A 22,427-nucleotide genomic window follows, 5' to 3' on the forward strand; every position below is an offset into this window, starting at 1 on the left:
TAATCACTATTGTTGAAGGAAGGACATGGTAAGGATTGGGTTTCGGGTTCTCTGCAGCTTATCCGGGAGATATATCGTAATCGCTCGATTTTCGTATCGTGGCGTTGGTACCAATATCGTATCAGTATTCGTCTGCCGGATGGGCAGGATCCTCAATCCAATACAAAGGGGATAACACACGAAAAAAAAATGAGGAAGAGAACACAAGATAATAAAACTTTTATACCAGACAAGCGAAGGAAATCTCAAATTGCGACCATATACATGAAATCATGGGTTCCCAACACATCTCTAACTGAAACATGGAGTTGTCTACCTTGGGCCGCAAGGGTATCAACTAGTTGCACTCTGGAGGCGTTCATATACGGGCATTGCCAAACTACGTGATCGACGTCATCATAACCGGAAGCACACCGATTACAAATATTGCTCACCCATCCTATGCAAATGTGCACCTAGCGAATAATGGTTGGACGTAAGTCTTGACATCACGCGAATGAAATCCCGACTTACATCCAAACCTTTCCATCACGCTCGCAAGCAAACTCTAGGGATTTTAAAATATAACCACCGCTCCAATTGGCCATTTAGCCAACCCCTTTCCAACCGTGAAGAGAACTCTGACGTGCAAAATGAAAAAAAAAAATCATCGTGTAAAATTCTTCTGTCATAAATCTCACCTTCCTCAACGCCCACCTTTGCGAGAGAGTTCGCCTTCTCATTGCCATAAATTGAGAAGTGTAAGGGTACCCACACAACGGTAATCTTGTATGATCTTTCGACCTGTGCACACATCTGCTCTCTTATATTTGTAAGAAAGTAAGATGCATGCTTTACAGATTTCATCGATCGAAGTGCCCCAATTGAGAAGATAAAAAAGTGATCTACGGGCATGTTGCAGATCATCCCCAAAGCGAAGCTGATTGCTGCCAGCTCAGCAACATAAACCGTGCAAGGTCCTTGAAATTTTCGGTAAGCAGAAGGCCACCGAACCGGGAAAAACGGGAAAAGCTGGAAAAAGACGGGAATTCGATTCTACCGGGAAAAAGACGGGAAAAACCGGGAATTTGAAATGGATACCGGGAAAATCATGTTGAACGACGAACATTTTTGAGCTATAAATATACAAACCAGAAGTTGTGGAAAATCTTTACACTATGCGTCTTAAACATGTTTCACTTTGCTCACAAAATCGCTAACCAGGATTTGAAATATTTTTCAAATCTTTCCACTACTGCCAGGAATAACATTTTTTAAACTTTTCTCAAACTTTTTTGACTTGATGATTCGAATCAAGGTTCAATCATTTTTTTTTTCTTACAATCAATTAAAGTATCTAATTTATCATTCTTAAAAAAAAACGACAAGGAAATAATAAATAACATGCTTCTACATGTGTGGCTATGTTTAATTTTCATCTTAAACTTCACACTAAGAATAAATCACAGATTTCTGTGCGATTTCACCGAAATCCCAACAGCAGAAATTTTGGTGAATTACTCCTTATTAAAAGCAGCCTTTCTGGCGGTTTTCTGACAAATGGTGATGAACTAGCCGTATGCGCTCAAAATCACCTTAATAAGGAACAAAAAAAATCGATGAATCGTTCGGTGATATGTAACCGTTCGTGAAGCTAGAAAACGTTCAGCTGTCAAAAGCACCGAAAAGCTGGGTGTTATTTTTTACAATTTTTCTGTGGATTTTTTGTTCAATTTCGTAGATTTTAGCATACGTTTCAGTAAGTTTTAAATTTCTGGTGATGACTTGTTTCCATTATTGGAATTTTATAGTTCTTCCGCCTAAATAGCGCGAACAAGATTGATGATTGAAATGAAAACATTCAACAACGGGAGCTATTTGGAATTTAATCTTTTTTCGCAGTTGTAAACATGGCCGCCTAATGAATTCACTGATTATCAGTGTGAATTTCGGTATATGGTAAAAAGATGGACTTTCACCGAACTTTAAGTTAATTTTTCACAGACTTTTGTAAAATTTTAACTTCTACCGAATTTTCAGTGAATTTTTGACAATTTACCTATGTTGAAACCGCTGTTGTTCGACAGAAAAAAAGTTGAATCATATTTCACAGTACGAATTCTGTGGATTATTTAACAGATTTTTATGTTTCATCCTAAGTGTGTTCTTTGCTTTGTAGAACTCTTTATTTTCATGAAGAAGAAATAGAAAGATTAGAAATTGAGTTAAAATATCTTTGATTAGCTAAATTAAAAACCGGGAAAATTTTGGTGATTGTACCGGGAAAACCGGGAAAAAAGCGGGAATTTCAAAATGGAAACTTGGTGGCCACCCTGAGAAGAGTTTTCATTGGAGACACCGAAGACGGTGGATGCATTAATAGGGGATGTAAATGTAAAATCTCCTTAGGAATCGACATTCTGGTACTTTTCGTTGAAAATACGTGGAATTATAATAAATCGATGTTGACCTGGATTTCATGGACAGATCGTATTCTATTTTGACTGAGTATTCTGTTTGAGCATTTCTTCGATGTTGTCGATAACGAGTGTGTTGCTTACTCCGCACTTAATAAGTATTCTTAGCGAGAGCTCCCAAAATCGATTCTTTAGTGGTTTACCACTGCCAGTACCTCCAGACTCGTATAATGTGTTGACACACCCTAAGGCGATACGCAAACAACGATATTGAATTCTTTCCAATTTAATCAGGTGGCAGTTTGCTGCTGAGAGAAAACGAAAAGAGCCATACTCTAGAACAGTGAGAATCGTTGTTTTATAGAGTTTAATGAGATCATCCGGGTGAGCACCCCCACCATGTTCCGGTAATTGTTCGTAGAAAATTGATCCGTTGTTGGCATTTTCCCGTTAAATACCTAATATGGGTTCGCCAAGGTATTTTGAAGTCAAAGACTGGTCGATGTCTCTTCCCAAAAGCTTAAGCTTTAGTTAGGCTGGGTTCCGCTTCCTAGAAAATACAGTCAAACCTCCATGAGTCGATATCTGAAGGGACCATCGACTCATGGAAATATCGAGTAGTGGAAACAAATGCTTCGGAAAGCAGTTTGAGGGGATTATCGTAGTAACCATGAAATTTTGGTTTTAGTATGGTTCCATGAGTCGATATCGAGTTATGGAACATCGACTCATGGAGGTATCACTGTACAACCAGTTGAGTTTTTTGTGGCGCAAACTCGATCCCTAAATTTTCTAGCCCAAGTGAATAAATCATCAAGGGAATTTTGCAATGGTCTTTGTAAAATTTCCGATCGGCTGCCCTTAAGAAAGACCACAGCATCATCTGCAAGTTGTCTCAGCGTGCATGGCTCTTCCAAACAGTTGTCGACATCTTTAACATAAAAATTATGAAGCAAGGGACTTAAACATGAGCCGTGGGAAAAGCCCACATAACTAATTCTGGAGGTTGTCAGTGTTGAAATAGACGAACTACAAAACAACAAGGCTCTTCCGCTCCACACTGCAGGCTACTGACTGATATCACTATCACGTCAGCACCTCTCTTTTATTCACTGTCTGGGTATATATTACAATTTCCTTCTCCTACAATATATATTATATTACAATATGTTTACCTCCAGACACCGCTGCTACAGGGTGTGTGATATACCTGCTCTCCAACAGTCAGTTCGCCGAGAGTAAAGCTCATACGCTTTTCTGACAATAAATTGTTTAAAAAAAATATTCAATGTTCCAGGTAGTCCACTATTGTGCAGGCTTTCTGACAATATATCTATGGAAACTGAATCAAAAGCGCCCTTTATATCCAGAAAAACTGAAGGCAGTTGCTCCTTGTCTGCAAAGGCTAGTTAAATATCTGATGAAAGCAACGCTAGACAATCATTTGTTTCTTTTCCTTTGCAAATACCAAATTGAGTACCGTGATTTTGTGTGAAATTGGTCATTTTTTACGGTTTTTCTTGTCCGTTTTCTATAATGTTGACAATGCCAAACAATTGAATGTAGGAAAGCAAGTACGAAGGTGAGTCTCATTGACTCATGTACCGATATGTTATAACAAATGTCATTTTAGTGCTAAGAAATATCTCTAAAATAAAAAATCGGAGAATATCATTTCGGGGTGAAATTGATCAATTGTCAATGCGATTCTTGTTAGTTTTCAAAACAACTCTATATAATAAATTTGAGGTCCCTGAATCCGAATATGCTTGCTAAATTCTTAACAATACAATAATTATAGAAATAATGAATAGTTAAATTTCAAGAATTACGCGGAAAACGCCTAAATGTATGCAATTTCCTAAGGAATTTCCTGATATCTAACAGAAATTCAATTATTTCCACCGAATGAGCAATTAATACGAGTTTCGGTTATGAAATCTAGTTTGGGGATATATCTCAAGCATCCTCACAAATTTTCAGGTACACTACCCGCCATAAGTATGGAATCGCATCATCTAGTATTGCAACACCTCAATTGAATATTGCAGCACCCCAAAAAGTTTAGCATCACCCGTAAGCTATTACACTAATGACGCAATATCTTGGAAACCTTACTTTCTAGAAAGCTGCGGTCTTCAGCAAAGTTGTTCAGAAGCCTTACGGCGTTCATCAGCTGAAATTTTTAATGCGCCATTTTGCCGCTACGTGGCGCTAGTGTGCATGTAATTTGGTCATATTTTAGACGGCTCTAGCTCATGAACCTGGCCACTTAGAATGTTCGTGTCTTCAGCAAAGTTGTTCAGAAGCTTAAAAGCAATCGGAGACAGCACTGATTGGTTAGCAATTTTGCCGCTACGTGGCGCTAGTGTGCATGTCATTTGGTCATATTCTAGCAGGCTCTAGCTCATGAACATGACAACTAAGAATGTTCGTGTCTTCAGCAAAGTTGGTCAGAAGCCTAAAAGCAATGTGAGGCAGCACTGATTGGTTAGCAATTTTGACGAGGGTGGCTCTGTTTTTAGCGAAATGATGGATCCGAAATTTGAACTGAATGTTGGAAATAACTTTGAATTAAAACTGTGTACGATTCCTTAAGGCATTAAATATAGCCTATTTTAACAAAAAATGTCAAATTTTGAATTTTTTTAACACATAGTAAACAATTATACAGTACTGACCCGATATTGTCAGCCCCCGATTTTATCAGCTTTTTGACCCGATTTTGTCCGCTATTTTAAATTTATCAAAAAATTGTTTTTGCCATGTTTTACCATATTTTCATAAAAAATGATGATGATGTTTAATGTCGTGCACGCATGGGCATAGCCAGAGGGGGCAATGGGAATGCCTCCTCCCCTTTGGACGATGCTAAAAACAATATTACGGGAATTTATCATGTGTTTGTATTCATAAAAGATTGTCTCCAGCACTCATATTTATATAATTGTTGCATGATGATATATTGGAAAACTTATGGAGTATTCCAAACAATCAGCTTTTTGAAAAACTTCTTGCCATAAATTTTTCGAAGAATTCATCAAATCTGTTGGGAAACTCAAAAAGGTTCTACAAAATTTATTGTCAGCAGAATATTATCATTAGAGTAATCGGATAAAACTCCTCGTATTTCCTCGTATTTTTTAATTTTATTATAATCCTCCAGATATTTCTCCAACGTGATTCTCCAATTATTCCTGAAATTATTCTACAAATCGTTCCTGGCTGTACCTCGAATTTCTCCAGAGCTTCCTCAACAAAATTTAAAGGTGTTTTCAAGAGGTGATTCTAAAAATTCTTCCATAAAAACTCAATTTAATATGCCAAATATTAAACGAGTTATGTACAGCGATCTCAAGTATCGTAAAACTGTGTTTCGTTACTTAGCAACTAGGCAACTCGCTAGTTAAGTCATTCTTAAAATTAAAAAAAAAACGAGATTCATACAGCCGAGTCTATGACAAAAAAAACATGTGTGTAGGTTCATTCATGAATTCCTCCGAGAATTTCTCTCAATACTATTTCAAAAATTAATCTATGGATTCCTGTTGAAACTTATTTTTTCAAAAATTTCCAAACAATAATTTCATAAATTGTTCCAGAAACATACTGGGTACACCGAAAGGGTTTTGCGTCCAAATTAAAATTGATTTTTGCTTGAACTTGAACTCGACCACAAACTTCACTCAAAATTCTAATAGAATATTTTTATTTTTCAAGTAATTACTTCAATAATTATCTTCTTTTAGTCCTTGTTGAATTCATTCCATTTTTATCTTAAGTATGTCTCGAGATAAACTTCAAAATTTGCTCACGAGATTTTCAGAAACTTGACTAGGAATTTCACCAAAATCATTTTGAAGCATTAAATCATCCCTAAACTAAAGAAAATTTCTTGGTTTTCATACAGTAAGAAATATTTTTACACACATTCCATTTCCAAACATTGAGTTTTAAAACAATGTTTTGGAAAAATTATGTGAAAACTCCGTATGAAACATTCTTTGAATTATACTAAAATGAATTAAAAGAAGAGCTTCGAGGCAATTATTTATGCTATTTCGAAGGAGTTTCTAAATCAAGAGGAATTTTAATATGAACCTCTTTAGGAATTTCTGTGTTCTGTGAGAAATTTTTAGAACTCAGGTTGATTCCATTTGTTTTACTGGACAATGCAAAATTGGTGATCAAAGGGACCACAACGAATCGAATCTTTGGAATTTTTCCAATAGGTAAATCTGCAAGACTTTAAATAGACCCGTCACTCAACATTGAAATAAGACGCGTTTAGGACTTTACTTAGCTTACTATGAAAAAATACGGTGGGTATCTTGTATAGTTTTATGTTTGCAAAAAGTTTGCAAAAAGAGTGTAATGTATAATGATCGTTAGGTCGTGAAAATCGTGAATGAAATGTTAAGAATCGATCTTCTCAAGACCCCCCCCCCCCCTGGAGAAAAAACCTGGCTACGCCAATGGTCATACACCCCTTAGGGACCGTTCAAATATTACGTTACACAACAGGGGAGGGAGGGGGTCTTACATAGTGTTACGGTTCAAAGAAAAATTTAAAATTTTCTATACAAAAGTTGTTACGTGGAGGTGAAAGGGGGTCTAAAATTGACAAATTTTGCGTTACGTTATTTTTTAATGAACTCTTAAAAGTCCATGCAAGTTCTTGACGCGGTTCACAAGCAATCATTAACACGTAGAAATTTGAAAAACAGGAACATAACAAAATGACCCGATTTTGTCAGGTTCCCCATTTTGTCAGCCTAAAATTCATCGAGGGGCTGACAAAATCGGGTCCTCACTGTATTATATTCTACAATGTTTTGAATTTTGTCTAAGTAAACAGGTTCGTAAGAATGCCTTCTTCTAAATATTTGCTGAAGATACGAACATTTTATGTGGTCAAGATCATGTGCTAGAGCCCGCGAAAATATAACCAAATCTACCTGCATATCTGAGAGAGAGGAGACAGATGGCTTAGATTGCGAGCTCCCAAAAGGCAAGGGAACCTGTCATAAACTGACACTGGAAAACCACACATTTGAAGAGCAAAGCGTAAAATACCGTCAGAATTTAGGTAAAGGTAATTAAACTTTCTAGGTGTTCTTCGATGACTGCTTAATTTAAAAAGTTGAATACTTGAATATAGTCGTATGTTGGCAAACAGCTATTGATTTTTTTATTCATACCTTTTTCACAGTGAACAACAATGAGTGAATGATTTTGACCAAAATAAGATCATTAGACCGTTGTGCACAACCGAAGAACTAAAGAAATAAGTCTAATGGTGGTAAGCTCCATCGAAGTTACGACGCCAATCGCGTATATTTACTATAGTAAAATCGAGGATAATACGCGATTGGCGTATTAACTTTGATGGAGCTTACCACTATAAGAGAGCAAAAAAACATGCCAACTGTCAGTGAGCTGTCTCCTCTCTCAGCTGTACGCTAGCACCACATAGCGGCAAAATTGCTAACCAATCAGTGCTGCCTCACATTGCATTTAACTTCTGAACAACTTTGCTGAAGACACGAACATTCTAAGTAATCAGGTTCATGAGCTAGAGCCGTCTAAAATATGACCAAATTACATGCACACTAGCGCCACGTAGCGGCAAAATGGCGCATTAAAATTTTCAGCTGATGAACGCCGTAAGGCTTCTGAACAACTTTGCTGAAGACCGCAGCTTTCTAGAAAGTAAGGTTTCCAAGATATTGCGTCATTAGTGTAATAGCTTACGGGTGATGCTAAACCTTTTGGGGGGTGCTGCAATATTCAATTGAGGTGTTGCAATACTAGATGATGCGATTCCATACTTATGGCGGGTAGTGTATATACTATACTCAAATCCTTGTTTAGAACTTGTAGTTTATGAATGTTTGTCAATACTGCACCGCACATGGTTTTGGAATTTTACATTATTTTCATAGAAATAAACATTCTTTAACGCAAAAAACTTCACAACACACAATTCAACAATGGTTACGACAAACAACGTTCATTCCTGCAGGTTACATTGATATGGGTGCTCCATTAGGAAGAAATAAAATCGAGTGACACTGTGATCAATTTCACCCGAATTTACGGTACTGGAAAGTATCTTGTTTGATTCGACCCAGCAGTCGAGTCGCGATAGGATCATTTTTTCTAACAATTTCCTTAAGGCTAAGTAGCCCGTCATTCGTTTTGGCAACAATGATGACTTTTCAGCATGCTTTTCAAAGTGATAAAACTCAGTCTTGATAGTTTATATTAACTTGAAAAATAATTACTGTACGCGCTAACATGCATAAAGTATGCTGATACTTTTTCAGCTGTGTCAGCGCAAAACCAACTGATTTTCTTTGATTCGAAATCGTGAGATGAATTGGCAACAATCATTAACGACGCGTACAAATTTCAATGACGGCCTACTTCGCCTTAAACATGCTAAGATAGCGATCGGGCGTTATGAATTGTGATCAGACGGTGGTCTCCCAACCTTTTGAATAGCTGTCTCCATTCAGGTGGAACAATCTTGTGCTCCATGAATGAGATGAACAGGTCAATCAACCGTCTTTGTGCGATATTTGGGAGATTTTCGAGAAGATTTAACTTAATCATATCGTGTACCAGAGAGGAATTGTTTGATGAAAGAAGAGCTATTCAAAGTTTCAGCATAGTGAATGGTCTGTCCAAAGAATCGTCTCTCTGGATAACACAGAAAGGCGGCTGAGTTAGAACTGAGTCTGGACAGACCTTTTTTGCGAAGTTGAATATCCAACGGTTGGAGTATTCATCACTCTCATTTGAAGATGAGCGGTTTCGCATGTTGCGAGCCACTATCTGAGCGTCGACATTGAACATTCTTGCGAAAGGCCATCAATGAAACGTCGCCAAATAACTACGCTTCTTCGCTTTGATTAGATTCTTCAGCTTTTTATCGAACTTCGAGTACTCTAAAAAAGTTCTGAGATACCATGTCTACGAAAAGCTTTGAAGGCATTTTATTTTTCTCGATACAACTGAGCGCATTCCTCATCCCAACCAGGTGTGACTGGTCGTATTTTGAAGGATGCACTTGAAACTTGTTGCTTTTGGCATTCTATTAAAATTGAGCACTGTAGCACAGTGAGTGGCGTAGCTAGGGTTTTCGGGTTGATTTGCTTAAATCAGCTGTTAATTAGAAGATTTTTTCAGGAGTACACTGAGTATTTCCTTCGCAGATTTGAACTCAGATTATTTTCTTATGGTACCGTCAGAAAATTTCCCAAAGAAGTCCTCAAATAGTGCCTAAAAAATTTCTCTAGGAATTTGTCCAAGAAGCTTATTATTTATCTTTATTTGAGTGGCTATTCGCCCTTGGCGAGTTCGTCACTCTGTCCAAGAAGATGCCAAAGAAGTTTTTCAGAAATTAATGGGGTAATTCCAGGAAGAAAAATCCTACAGATATCACTGATGAAATACATGATTAATTCATACAAGAGAGGAGTCTTTCAAAAATCTCCAGATCACTTCTGGATTCCTGAAAAAATCATGGATAAGTTTCCAGAAAAACTAACAAAATAGTTATTAAAAATTTTAAGAAACCAAAATTTTCCAGAGGAATTCCCTGAAAAATTTCGTGTGGAACTCTTGGAGGAACTACATGAATAATTGATGTAGCATTTTGTGGCTCTAAACACTAACTGTAGAATGTACTTCAAAATAATTCTAGAAATATTTGAAAGCACTCCAAATTCCTTGATATACGAGGAATCCCTGGTTGAATAAATTGTGACATTTCTGGGAAAAAATCCAATAGGTTTTGTGGAATAATCTCTGGAAGAATTTATGGATTTATGGAGCAATTTCTACACGATTTCTCGAAATCAATTGTACACGATTTTCTTCAATGCTAGAATAATCCTTTGTTATATTCCTGGAAGATTGTTTGTAGGAATATTTTCTAAATAGCTCAGTGAAATGTTTGAAGAAATCTGTAAAATAATTTCTGTAGGAATCTTTCTAGCAAATCCTATAAGAATTTCTGGGAAAGTTTTCGATGTAATTCCGTTATTCAAATGCCGAACGATATTCTGGAGAAAATTTTGAAGAAATTATTTTAAGACGAATTCATAGGAGAATTACTGGAGAAATTTTCATAACAATTTCTGAAGGGATCCCCGGAAAAGTTTTCGTACATATTCATGAAGAAAGTTCTAAATGAATCTCTGGAAGATTTCCTGAAGATGGAAATCTATGCACTTATAAAGTAATCGCATAGTAATCTCTGGAGCCTCAAGAATGTACATCAAGATTCATTGCAATGCAAAAAAAGGGACGAAATATGCCTTGCTATCTTTAAAAATGTATGAAATATTGTGTTCAAATATTCATTTCAGCTTTTCGGCTTGGTTCATAATAAACTGTTACCAAACTAGTTTCTGGTTTCGTCAGGCGCCCGGATATTAGATGATTAATAAAACAATGTATTTATGAATCCAAAACCACGAAGCTCTGTAAAAATCTCTATTCTATAGCGTTGATATTCGCTACCTTCGTCAAAATACTGAACGATATAGGAACCACTATCCATTACCAATTCAGGTCCCCTTAAAACTTGATATGCCTTACCCCTATACATTTTAGTTTGTTAAAAACTCATTTTTTGGTATGATAAAATTTCACCATGATTTCGGAATGACTAAGAACCCGGGGCCCGGAGCGGACCGAATCCATCGCACCCCCCACCCCCCAGGGACGCTACTGCAGTGATCATATCTTGTACCCCTTGTACCTCACTCGATGAATTAGCCATCTAAAGAAATGATCGAAGCAAGGAGGAACCATGACATAGTCAATTCCCTGAGATACTCTTCTATCGCGGGGAGAAAAAAGTCGAGTATGCCCCTGAATAAATTTGAAACTCCGAGAGCATCATATATGCGATCCACAAGGGCCGTAAAAGTTATCAGTCCTTGCTTGACTTTGCTTTGTAGCCGCGAACTCGGCCACTTGACTAAGGAAGGCCTTATGGGTTCGTGGCGAAATTACCAAGGCAAAGATCCACTATGATAAAGGCAATAATAATAATATGGCAAAATCGAATACAAATATAATATCGGATGTTAAGGTGATAAAAATTTGAGAACTTTCACCGTAAAAAAAATGAATATTTTAGCAATTTAAAAGATAAATTTCCAATTTCTAATAAGCATGTCTGTCGCATGCATGTTCTTAATTATTCACGCAATAGCTATACGTCAATGGTTCTTATTATAGTCTCAGATTGTTCAAAAAACAATTTAATCACGTTGGTTATGTTACAGTAGAATGATGAAAATTTTGAAATTTTAGCTCCCCTATGCTTAAACGATTTTAATTATGGTAAAAAGCATCCTCCCAAAGTTTGAAGTGATTCGGAAGAAATTTGACTGTGCACACGCCATTTGAAGTTTATATGAAGATTACTATGGAAAACTCCAATCTTTTGTGTTCAGCCCTCTATTTCTTCGTCATAATCTTCTTCTTCTTTGTGGCGTTACGTCCCAACTGGGACAAAGCCTGCTTCTCAGATTAGTGTTTTTATGAGCACTTCCACAGTTATTAACTGAGAGCTTTCTTTGCCGATTGACCATTTTTGCATGTGTATATCGTGTGGCAGGTACGAAGATACTCTATGCCCTGGGAATCGAGAAAATTTCCTTTACGAAAAGATCCTCGACCAGCGGGATTCGAACCCACGACCCTCAGCATGGTCATGCTGAATAGCTGCGCGTTTACCGCTACGGCTATCTGGGCCCCGTCATAATATTTTATGGAAAATTGAACAAACTCTTCTAATGTGACATCCTCCCAGCTACAACTTTGCCGAAGACCACTTTTCGATTGGACGTCAGGATAAATTGTTATTCATCATCATAAAGTTGGTTTACATGTAGCATGCTTCACCAACTGTTCGGTAGGCAACAGTGGTGCTCCTGGCGGGAAGGATACACGGAGAAATCAGACTACCCAAAAAATAAGTTCTTTTTACTCAAATTTGGATAAACTGCATTTAGTTTTTACCCACGGTTGGGTTGTTTTGTCTCTCTCGCAACAGCAATGTTGTCAAAAACAGAGAGAGACGCACCGACCCAGCGTCGAAGTTCAATGGAATAAGCCAAATTTGGGTTCATTCGAGTTTACCTAACGTTAAGTTGTTTTAACCCATCACGGAGACTTCGAAAGCTAACGCTGGGTAGATTTTTTTTTGCACTGAGTTGTTTGTTTTGCCGCTGTCAAATGGAAACAACCTAATGATAGGTATACATCAGTTAACCCAAATTTGGGTTATCCCACGGAAGAGCCGAATTGCGTCAAAAGAAGTCAAAGTGGGGTTGATTTGCGGCTCCGTGTAGATCAAAGTAATCCAGGCTACTATGTTCTACAGCAAAAAAGCAGTGTTGCTCTGAAAGTAGTTAAATGATCATCTCAGCATGGTTTAGACTTTGGAATCAATAATAACAAATTAACAAATAACGTACCATCAAAATGTGGTCTTCAGCAAAATTGTAGCTGGAAAGATTTCACATGAGATGAGTGTGTTCACTTTTCCATAGATTATTATGACGAGCAGCTAGAGGACTGAACACAAAAGGTTTGCCTTTTCCATAATAATTTCCATATAAACTTCAAATAGTGTGTGCACAACCAAATTTCTTCCGAATCACTTCTAATTTTGGGAGAATCATTTTCATCATAATTGGCATCGTTTAAGCATAGGGGAGCAAAAACTTCTAAATTTGCATCAGTCTAATGTTACAATGTGTCTTTCAGTTCTAAAAACTGTAAAAAGATAAATGTTCAGAATATGGAACAGACTGTTCAGAACATGGCGCTGTCTATGATATGGTGCTAACACGGTATGTTGGTATTCAAAGAAAAAATAATGCGAATGATTTCAGCCGAATAATTCGTTAGGATATTTGCTAGTAGTTTCCTCAACTTCCATCCCCGGTATTGCTCTCACGAAATATTTCAAATCCTTGGAAGCTTGATGTAGCGAAAAACAGAACTTTGCAAACAAAACAACAATAAATTGCTAATAAATAAATAAATAAAAATCAATATCATCAATATAATTATAATAGTCTTAACTGTTCCAATATTTTTGTAAATACTATTTGCTCGTCGCACACTTCAATTATTGTATTTTTCTTTTGCAAATTATATCTCTTGGATAACGGTATCTGACTTTTCCCTAACGAACACACCAGTGAACTCCAAATGCGCACATACACCCACACTCGAGCACTCGACATTCACTTGCACATACATTTAACTGTATCTCACACAACCACCAGCAAACAAGCATTCCGCATGCCTTGATTTTTATCTCTCTATCATGTTTTATCAACGAAAATATCCTCTACCACTTTCTATTGTTATTTCACCCACCATCAACCACCCACTTTCACCCACCCCCCATCCACCAAAACCGTTCAACACCCTCGCACGGCGGCGTCCTGCCCGTAAACTCGTGCTCCAACGTCTCCGACGTCGTCGCCCACTTCAGTTGCAGAATGCCCTGAGGGAGTTCGACTTCCTCCAGCAGCACGATAGCAGTCTCGGCAGCGAAGGCCAACAGCAACAGCAGCAGTCGGAAGTTGCCCCGCAGTTTGCAACTCAGTCATCAGCTCACCGGAATCGAGAAACCGGGGAAGACGACCTGGACTACAATGTGCCACCACCTCCACTCCCTGACACACCGCCACCCACGGTTCCGAATTCGGCGGCTTTGCAGAAGTCCCTTTCGGGAGATTTGCTCAGGCCTGTTCTCTCCATGCCACCAGTGGTGCTTATGGGAGGCGGTGGGTCCAACCGGAACAGTTACATATCATACAGCACGGCCAGTCCGATCGTGGAGGAACCGCCCTCTCCGGCCCCCAACGTGGAGTATCCGTTCGACGACTATGCCGCGTACTCGGTGACGGTCAGCGATGGTGTCGGAACGTACGACGAGATTATCGAGGTTAGGTTCTTGCGCAAAGCTTACCGTCTTAATGAGCATTTTCTGAATATTTTATATGCAAATGGAAACCCCCTAGCAGTCGTGTGTTGCATCGCCTATCTCTATTGGCTACTATCTCTATGGTCACATTTTGATGTAAAGTTCGATAAGTGTGACTTTTGGTTGAGTGGTATTGGTTCTAGAACTTTGCTTTACCTCAGTTGGATTGGTATTCATAGATTATTCGAACAATGATTGGCTTTACTAATTGTGGGATTTAACCATTCTATTATAATTGTTTGAAACATAGCATCGGTGTGGTAGTATTAACACTCGCATGTCCCCTTTACTAACAAATGCATGGTTTTACTTTTTTTTCTACTTATAAGACTATATAACCCGGCAAAAAAGATGCAACACAAAAAAAACCGGACTCGTAATACAAAACAGTTTAATGTGTCTAACTATTTGCTATCCGATTCTCAATCGAATTCAACATAAATGAACTGTCATTGAAGTTGATAAAGAAGCAACATTTATCTATAAACGCACTTATTTTCTAAAATTCGAAGTTATTCTGTTGAGAAGTGAGATTGCACAAATTCTTCAAAGTTTGTATGATAACTATGTATAATGAGAAAACAGACGGACCTTTTTACAGAGTAGTACAATACAGTACAGTTACAGTATCTTTATACCATACTTGAGACGTTCCTCAGAGAGTGTGGGGTTGACGCACGTCCGACAACCCGAGAACAAAGTTGAGTATGGTCATACCACGCATTGACTTCAGACCCTCTCTCCACTGGCAACCTTACCTATAACTTCGAGGAGTAATTGTGCATATACAAATACTGAGTCGTCCGATTTGAATACGGTCTTCGGCCAATTGAATGAATTGCTTGCTTTTCCCATAGTAATTTCCATTCAAACTTGTGCAGTCTCAGTTTTCATCCAAATGAACTCAAATTTTGAGAGAACACTCATAATTTGATCTAGAATCGAATGAGGTTTTTTGAACCATTTTAATAAAAATATCTCTTTAGCACATGTAGTAGAAGTATCTTTGGCAAACTGCTTCTCCGACTACGCTGACTTCAGATGCTTGAATATTACATGATCGTGTATATTTAAAGTGTATTCGATTGAAAAATGAGCGATTTGCCGTTGACATTTCAGTTAGTTTTGATGCTCCAAATATTTGCATGAACATAAACTGAAATTTACAACATAGTTTTAGCAGTATGGGCATTAACCTCGAAAGCGTCGCTATAGCCGTAGGCCTTCACAGGCCTATTCAACGTGGCTAGCGAAACTGAGCTTGTTATCGATCATTACCCCAAGATGCCTAAGGGATCGCTTGGACTTGGTATAATCACTTGTCGAAATAAGCACCCGTTGCTCGAAAGTGCGGTTGTTGACCACCACCACCTCAGTCTTGTGACGGACCACTCATAGGTTCTTAGACCTCATCCATTCCTCAACTATGGAGATAGAGTGCGCTGTTGTCAATTCTACTTCCTCCATCGATTCGTCATAGACCGCTAGGGTGATGTCTTTGGCGAAGCCAATAATCTTAACACCCATCGGAAGGGGCTGAGGCTGGGGCTGGGGCGTACTGAGGCTTGTACGTCATTTTTTTTTTTTTTTTTTTTTTTTTTTTTTTTTTTTTTTTTTTTTTTTTTTTTTAATTTCTTTATTAGTATCATTTCAAACATTACATTCATTATTTCTTATATCTAGGTGTTCTGTGTTATTAGACAACACTATCATCCTAATTTGGTAAAACAAATCTAAGATTTTATTAACATTTTGTTAACAACATATTACTTTTCATTTGCCGTAGCAGTTCAGATTTTTTTACAGGTGAGTTGATTTCACCTGCTTATAAGAGAAAAAAAAAGTTTTTAATATACTTAACCTAACTTAACCTAAACATATAACGCATTAATCGTGGCAATAGAAGATTGTAACGATTTTTGCCTGAAATTATTGATTATTTTATTTGACATTTGTTCCAATGTTTCAACATTGGATATCCTATGTAACTCATTGGTGCTATACCAGGGAGGGAGCCTCAGAATCATTTTCAAAATTTTATTTTGAATTCTCTGCAGAGCTTTCTTCCTGGTATTACAACAGCTAGTCCATATTGGTACAGCATACAACATGGCTGGCCTGAAAATTTGTTTGAATATCAAAAGCTTGTTCTTAAGACAAAGTTTTGATTTTCTATTAATAAGGGGATAGAGACATTTTACATATTTGTTACATTTGGCTTGAATGCCCTCAATGTGATTTTTGAAAGTTAAATTCTTATCTAGCATGAGTCCTAGATACTTAACTTCATCTGACCAATTTATTGGAACCCCTCTCATCGTGACAACATGTCTACTTGAAGGTTTCAAATAAAGAGCTTTTGGTTTATGTGGGAATATTATTAGTTGAGTTTTGGAAGCATTAGGAGAAATCTTCCATTTTTGCAAGTATGAAGAAAAAATATCCAAACTTTTTTGCAATCGACTACAGATGACACGCAGGCTTCGTCCTTTGGCGGAGAGGCCTGTGTCATCCGCAAACAAGGATTTTTGACATCCCTGAGGTAACTCAGGTAAGTCAGATGTGAAAATATTGTATAATATTGGTCCCAAAATGCTGCCTTGAGGAACACCAGCTCTTACAGGAAGTCTTTCAGATCTGGAGTTCTGATAATTAACCTGAAGTGTACGATTTGACAGATAACTTTGAATTATTCTAACAATGTATGTTGGAAAATTAAAATTTTTCAATTTTACAATCAAACCTTCATGCCAAACACTGTCGAATGCTTTTTCTATGTCTAGAAGAGCAAGACCAGTAGAGTAGCCTTCAGATTTGTTGGAACGGATCAAATTTGTTACACGTAAAAGTTGATGAGTGGTCGAATGTCCATGGCGGAATCCGAACTGTTCATTGGCAAAAATTGAATTCTCGTTGATGTGGGCCATCATTCTGTTCAAAATAACCTTTTCAAAAAGTTTACTGATGGAGGAAAGCAAACTGATTGGACGATAGCTAGAAGCTTCTGCAGGATTTTTGTCTGGTTTTAAAATTGGAACAACCTTAGCATTTTTCCATTTGTCAGGAAAATATGTTAATTGAAAACATTTGTTAAATATATCAACTAAAAATGATAAGCTACTTTCTGGAAGTTTCTTGATGAGGATGTAGAAAATTCCATCATCACCAGGAGCTTTCATGTTTTTGAATTTTTTAATAATAGTTCTCACTTCTTCCAAATCAGTCTCCCAGGCATTTTCGAAAACGTTCTCTTGATTGAGAATATTTTCGAACTCCTGAGTAACTTCATTTTCAATTGGACTAGTAAGTCCTAAATTAAAATTGTGCGCACTTTCAAACTGCATAGCAAGTTTTTGAGCTTTTTCGCAATTAGTTAGTAATAATTTGTTTTCTTCTTTCAATGCCGGTATAGGCTTCTGAGGTTTTTTCAAGATTTTAGATAATTCCCAAAAGGGCTTAGAGCCGGGGTCCAATTGAGAAATTTTATTTTCAAAATTTTTGTTTCTTAAATCTGCAAAACGTTTCTTGATTTCTTTCTGCAAATCCTGCCATATAATTTTCATAGCAGGATCACGAGTGCGTTGAAATTGCCTTCTCCTCACGTTTTTAAGACGGATCAAGAGTTTAAGATCATCGTCTATAATCACGGATTCAAATTTTACTTCACATTTTGGAATTGCAATGTTTCTGGCTTCAACAATGGAATTTGTTAAAGTTTCAAGAGCATTGTCAATATCAATTTTAGTTTCTAAAGAAATATTAACATCAAGATTAGAGTCAACATACGTTTCATATATATTCCAGTCGGCTCGTAAATAATTGAAAGTGGAGCTGATAGGATTGAGAATCGCTTCATGCGATATTTGAAATGTAACAGGGACATGATCAGAATCAAAATCAGCATGAGTAACTAATTGGCTACAAAGATGACTAGAGTCGGTTAAGACCAAGTCAATCGTAGATGGATTTCTAGAAGAGGAAAAACATGTAGGGCTATCAGGGTATTGAATTGAGAAATATCCTGAAGAGCACTCATCAAATAAAATTCTGCCGTTGGAATTACTTTGAGAATTATTCCATGACCGATGTTTGGCATTAAAGTCACCAATGACAAAAAAATTTGACTTATTGCGAGTTAATTTTCGCAAGTCAGTTTGAAGCCAATTAATTTGCTGTCCAGAGCATTGAAAAGGCAAATAGGCAGCTATGAAAGTATATTTACCAAACTGTGTTTCAACAGAAACACCTAAAGTTTCAAAAACTTTAGTTTCAAATGACGAAAACAGTTGATGTTTTATACGCCTATGAATGATGATTGCAACTCCCCCACATGCCCCATCAAGTCGATCATTACGATAAACAAAAAAGTTAGGATCTTTTTTAAGTTTGGATCCATGTTTTAAATAAGTTTCGGTAATAACTGCTATGTGCACGTTATTAGCTGTAAGAAAATTAAACAGCTTGTCCTCTTTACCATTCAGAGAACGAGCATTCCAATTTAAAATATTTAAATTATTATTTGGATCCATTAGAAAAACGTAATCCAATAACAATTTTATTTGTAAATTTTACACCTACTTGGACTGCTTCAGTCATAGTGGTGGCTTTGAACATTGCATCAATCATTAGATTCAATTGTTCAGTTAGAAAATTAAAATCAGAGGCAGACATATCATCTGATGATTTCCCATTGGAATTTTCGGTAGACGAAGAAGCGGGGTAGGAGTTACCTGTGGCGGTAGGGTTTTTTCCATTTGATTTGAAACAAGTAGAATGGGTACTCATGGAACGAACAGGGGAAGAGTTCAAATTACCTGCTACGATATCGGCAAAGGATTTACCGTGGGTAGATACATTCGAAATTGAAAGATTCGAACGGCTACCCGACGGATTAAAATTTGTTTGTGAATGAGCATGATTATGATCTTCCTGGTGGGTATGATTCCTAATCAAGCGATCGTTAACTGAAAAATGAGCATTGTTCGATACTCTACCAGGCAAATTCCGGAAACGACCGTTTTCGTAACGGATATTATCCTTCATCTGCTTGGCACGAGCCTCAACGACTCTTTTGCGTGAAATGCATTCCCAAAAGTTAGCTTTGTGAGAGCCCTTGCAATTGGCGCATTGAAATTTTCTGGTATCTTCTTTCACAGGACAGTCATCCTTAGCGTGAGAAGAACCTCCGCAAATCATGCATTTAGCATCCATGCGACAATTTTTTGTACCATGACCCCACTTTTGGCACCGACGGCACTGAGTGGGGTTCTGGTAATTTCCTCCAGGTTTCTGGAAATGTTCCCACGTCACACGGACATCGAACATAAGTTTAGCTTTTTCTAAAGCTTTAATATTATGTAGTTCTTTTTTGTTAAAGTGAACTAAATAATATTCTTGAGAAAGCCCTTTCCGAACAATGCCAGATTGGGTTCTCTTTTTCATAATGATTACTTGGACTGGGGAAAATCCAAGTAAATCATTTATTCCATTTTTGATCTCTTCAGGTGACTTATAGTCACTTGAGAGACCTTTCAAGACGACTTTGAACAAACGTTCAGTTTTGTCGTCATAAGTAAAAAATTTGTGCTTCTTCTCTTCAAGATGTTTGAGAAGAAGTTCACGATCTTTAAGAGTTTCCGGCAAAACGCGACAGTCTCCTTTCTTTGCGATTTGGAAGGAAACCTTGATTCCCCTAATGGAGTTCAAGATCTCCTGCCTAAATCCCCCAAATTCGGAACAACTGACCACGATAGGCGGCACTCTTTGCTTCCTCACTTGAATCAAAGAGCCTGGGCTAGAGGCTGCTTCGATTTGGTGTTCGGAAAATTTGTCTAGAGCATCGAACTGATTGCTCATTTCAATACAATTATTCATTTCACCCTTGGAAGAAACTTCGCATTCCGGGGAAGCGTCCTTTCTTCCATTCTTGCCACGTGTAGTGACAGTTTTAAAACCCACTTTTTTGGAAGGAAGTAGTGAAATCAGAGATTCACCCTTCCTTTTGTTAGTTGTTGATACCATGTTTAGTTAATAAACGAGAAAGACGTGACCTTCGAGAGGTTTTTTCCCTAGACGGTGTCCAAGAAGGATTACCACCGCTAGCTTTCGCCAACGGGTCCAACGAAAAATCGAAGGCACGGGTCCAAACAAGGATCGTAAAGGGATCAATAGTAGAAAAAATAGTACTGAAAAGTACTGTTTAAGTAGCACTGAAAAGTACCGTTTTTAATTTTAGCACTGAAAAGTACTGTTTGAGTAGCACTGAAAAGTACTGTTTTATTGCTTTAGGTAGTTTTTAAGAAAACTTCCAAGAGCAGAGAGAATTCGTGTACGCACAGCACGAAGGTACGATGCGCACTGGGGCTTGTACGTCATCGTACATGGCAATCTACAACATTAGTCTCAGAATTGAACCTTGGGATACTTCTACTTGGTAATTCGATCGCTATGCTGCCCCTCCTCTTTGTCATACCTATAGCATAGTGTAAATCTCTCTATAGTCGGTCTGCACTTCACTTACTAGCTAAGCTGAGCGTTTAGATTTCCCTTTATAATTTCGACGTTGTGTAAAAAGTGTCTTTATATTATCAGTGCTTCCAGAGTGTGCATGTGTCCTATGATTCTCAACTTGCACATTCTCTCGGCTACCATCAACAGGCACCCTCTAGATTTCCGGAGGAGCGTTCCCTCTAAGTTTTCGGAAAGCCATAGTGCACAGTTTAGCGAAGAACTCTAGCTTGGTGGGCATTGACGGTATAAATTGGACCGTCACAAAAGTGTGCACTCCCATTCAAAGTGTGATAGCAGCTCAGGGTTACCAAACAATGATGGTGTTTACGGTGCACAAGGAACAAGTGCACTGACAGGGTGTCCATCCATCCGGGAAATCCGGGAAAAACCCGGGATTTACAAATGATATGGAAAAATACAGGAAACACCCGGGAATTTAAAGAACACACCGGGAAACTATGTTTTCATAACATAAGATTACCGGTTTGTTTCAATTTCAAGCACTTCGGAAAAAAAAAACAGAAAATGTTTCCAGTAGATAAATGACTACCTATTACTTGTAATTCCTATCCTGACTTACTTTTGGTAAGTTGGTAGAGAGATAGTTATCGATAAAGATCTTTGAAACATTTCTAGAAGGGTACTAAGGGATTCCTGGAAAAGATTTCCTTTTGGATTTATGACACATATTTAATGAGATCTATGATGGAATCCTAACTGAAATCGAACGGTAATGGATTACCTGCTTTGCTCTTGTCCACAGTGGATCAACAGAATTTCTCATTTTATCTTGTATGGGGAAAGGCATCTAACTTCAAATATCTTGTGAATGAAGGCTTTAATCGAAAAAAAAAAATATTTAGTAGGCGTGATAACCATCATCATTGCGCTCAACCGGTACCAAATATTTTTTGGAATATATTTCCCAATTTTAAGAAATAGAGTTCTGTTTGATCTTCGACCTTGACGATTGCTCCTTGGCAGTGCGTCAAAAAAGCCCGAGCAGTCGTCAGTTGTTTTCCCTCTCGGGTCGTGCGCCTATTTTCTCTGAGTGCTTTTATATAGCCGAGCAAACGAGTTAAGCTGAATGTGGATTTTTGCTGCTCAGTCAAGGATGACGGATCAATTGGTGAGCTCGTTTCATGCTACTATTTCTAATCTATAAAATATGTATGACTGCACATTTAATCGATACAACGTTAGGACGTAAATATGATTTTTCAACAAACTATGAATGGTTCGTCACTGTGAGTGTCGACATAAACTTTAATTCATGAATTATTTATGTTTAACATTTTTTTGTTTTCAAAACACCCCTTTCTTTTTATCTTTATTTTTGTAATTATAAAAAAAAAACTTTGAATGGTTCGACACTACAAGTGTAGACTTTCGAAAGGTTCACTTTATTCAACAAACTTTGGATGGTTCGCCACTGTAAGTGTCGGCATAACAATAAGAGTGTTCTATGATGTTCCAGCCAATCGAGTTTTTGT

At 37.5% G+C, this 22,427-nt stretch overlaps 1 protein-coding gene across 12 annotated transcripts in view; it reads left to right on the forward strand.

Annotated features, from left to right (window-relative positions):
- Positions 1-22,427, forward strand: part of LOC5571296 (serine/threonine-protein kinase N) — a 370,020-nt gene that overhangs the window by 331,048 nt on the left and 16,545 nt on the right. For 8 of the 12 annotated variants that reach the window (XM_021840137.1, XM_021840131.1, XM_021840136.1 and 5 more), the window contains one exon: positions 13,930-14,385. The exons of the other annotated variants lie outside the window; for them this stretch is intronic. In XM_021840137.1, the coding sequence (XP_021695829.1) occupies positions 13,930-14,385 (456 nt within the window). The remainder of the gene's footprint in view (positions 1-13,929; positions 14,386-22,427) is intronic. 12 annotated transcript variants of the gene reach the window in all.

Source organism: Aedes aegypti, chromosome 2 (genome assembly GCF_002204515.2).
Source record: "Aedes aegypti strain LVP_AGWG chromosome 2, AaegL5.0 Primary Assembly, whole genome shotgun sequence".
Classification (NCBI taxonomy): domain Eukaryota; kingdom Metazoa; phylum Arthropoda; class Insecta; order Diptera; family Culicidae; genus Aedes; species Aedes aegypti.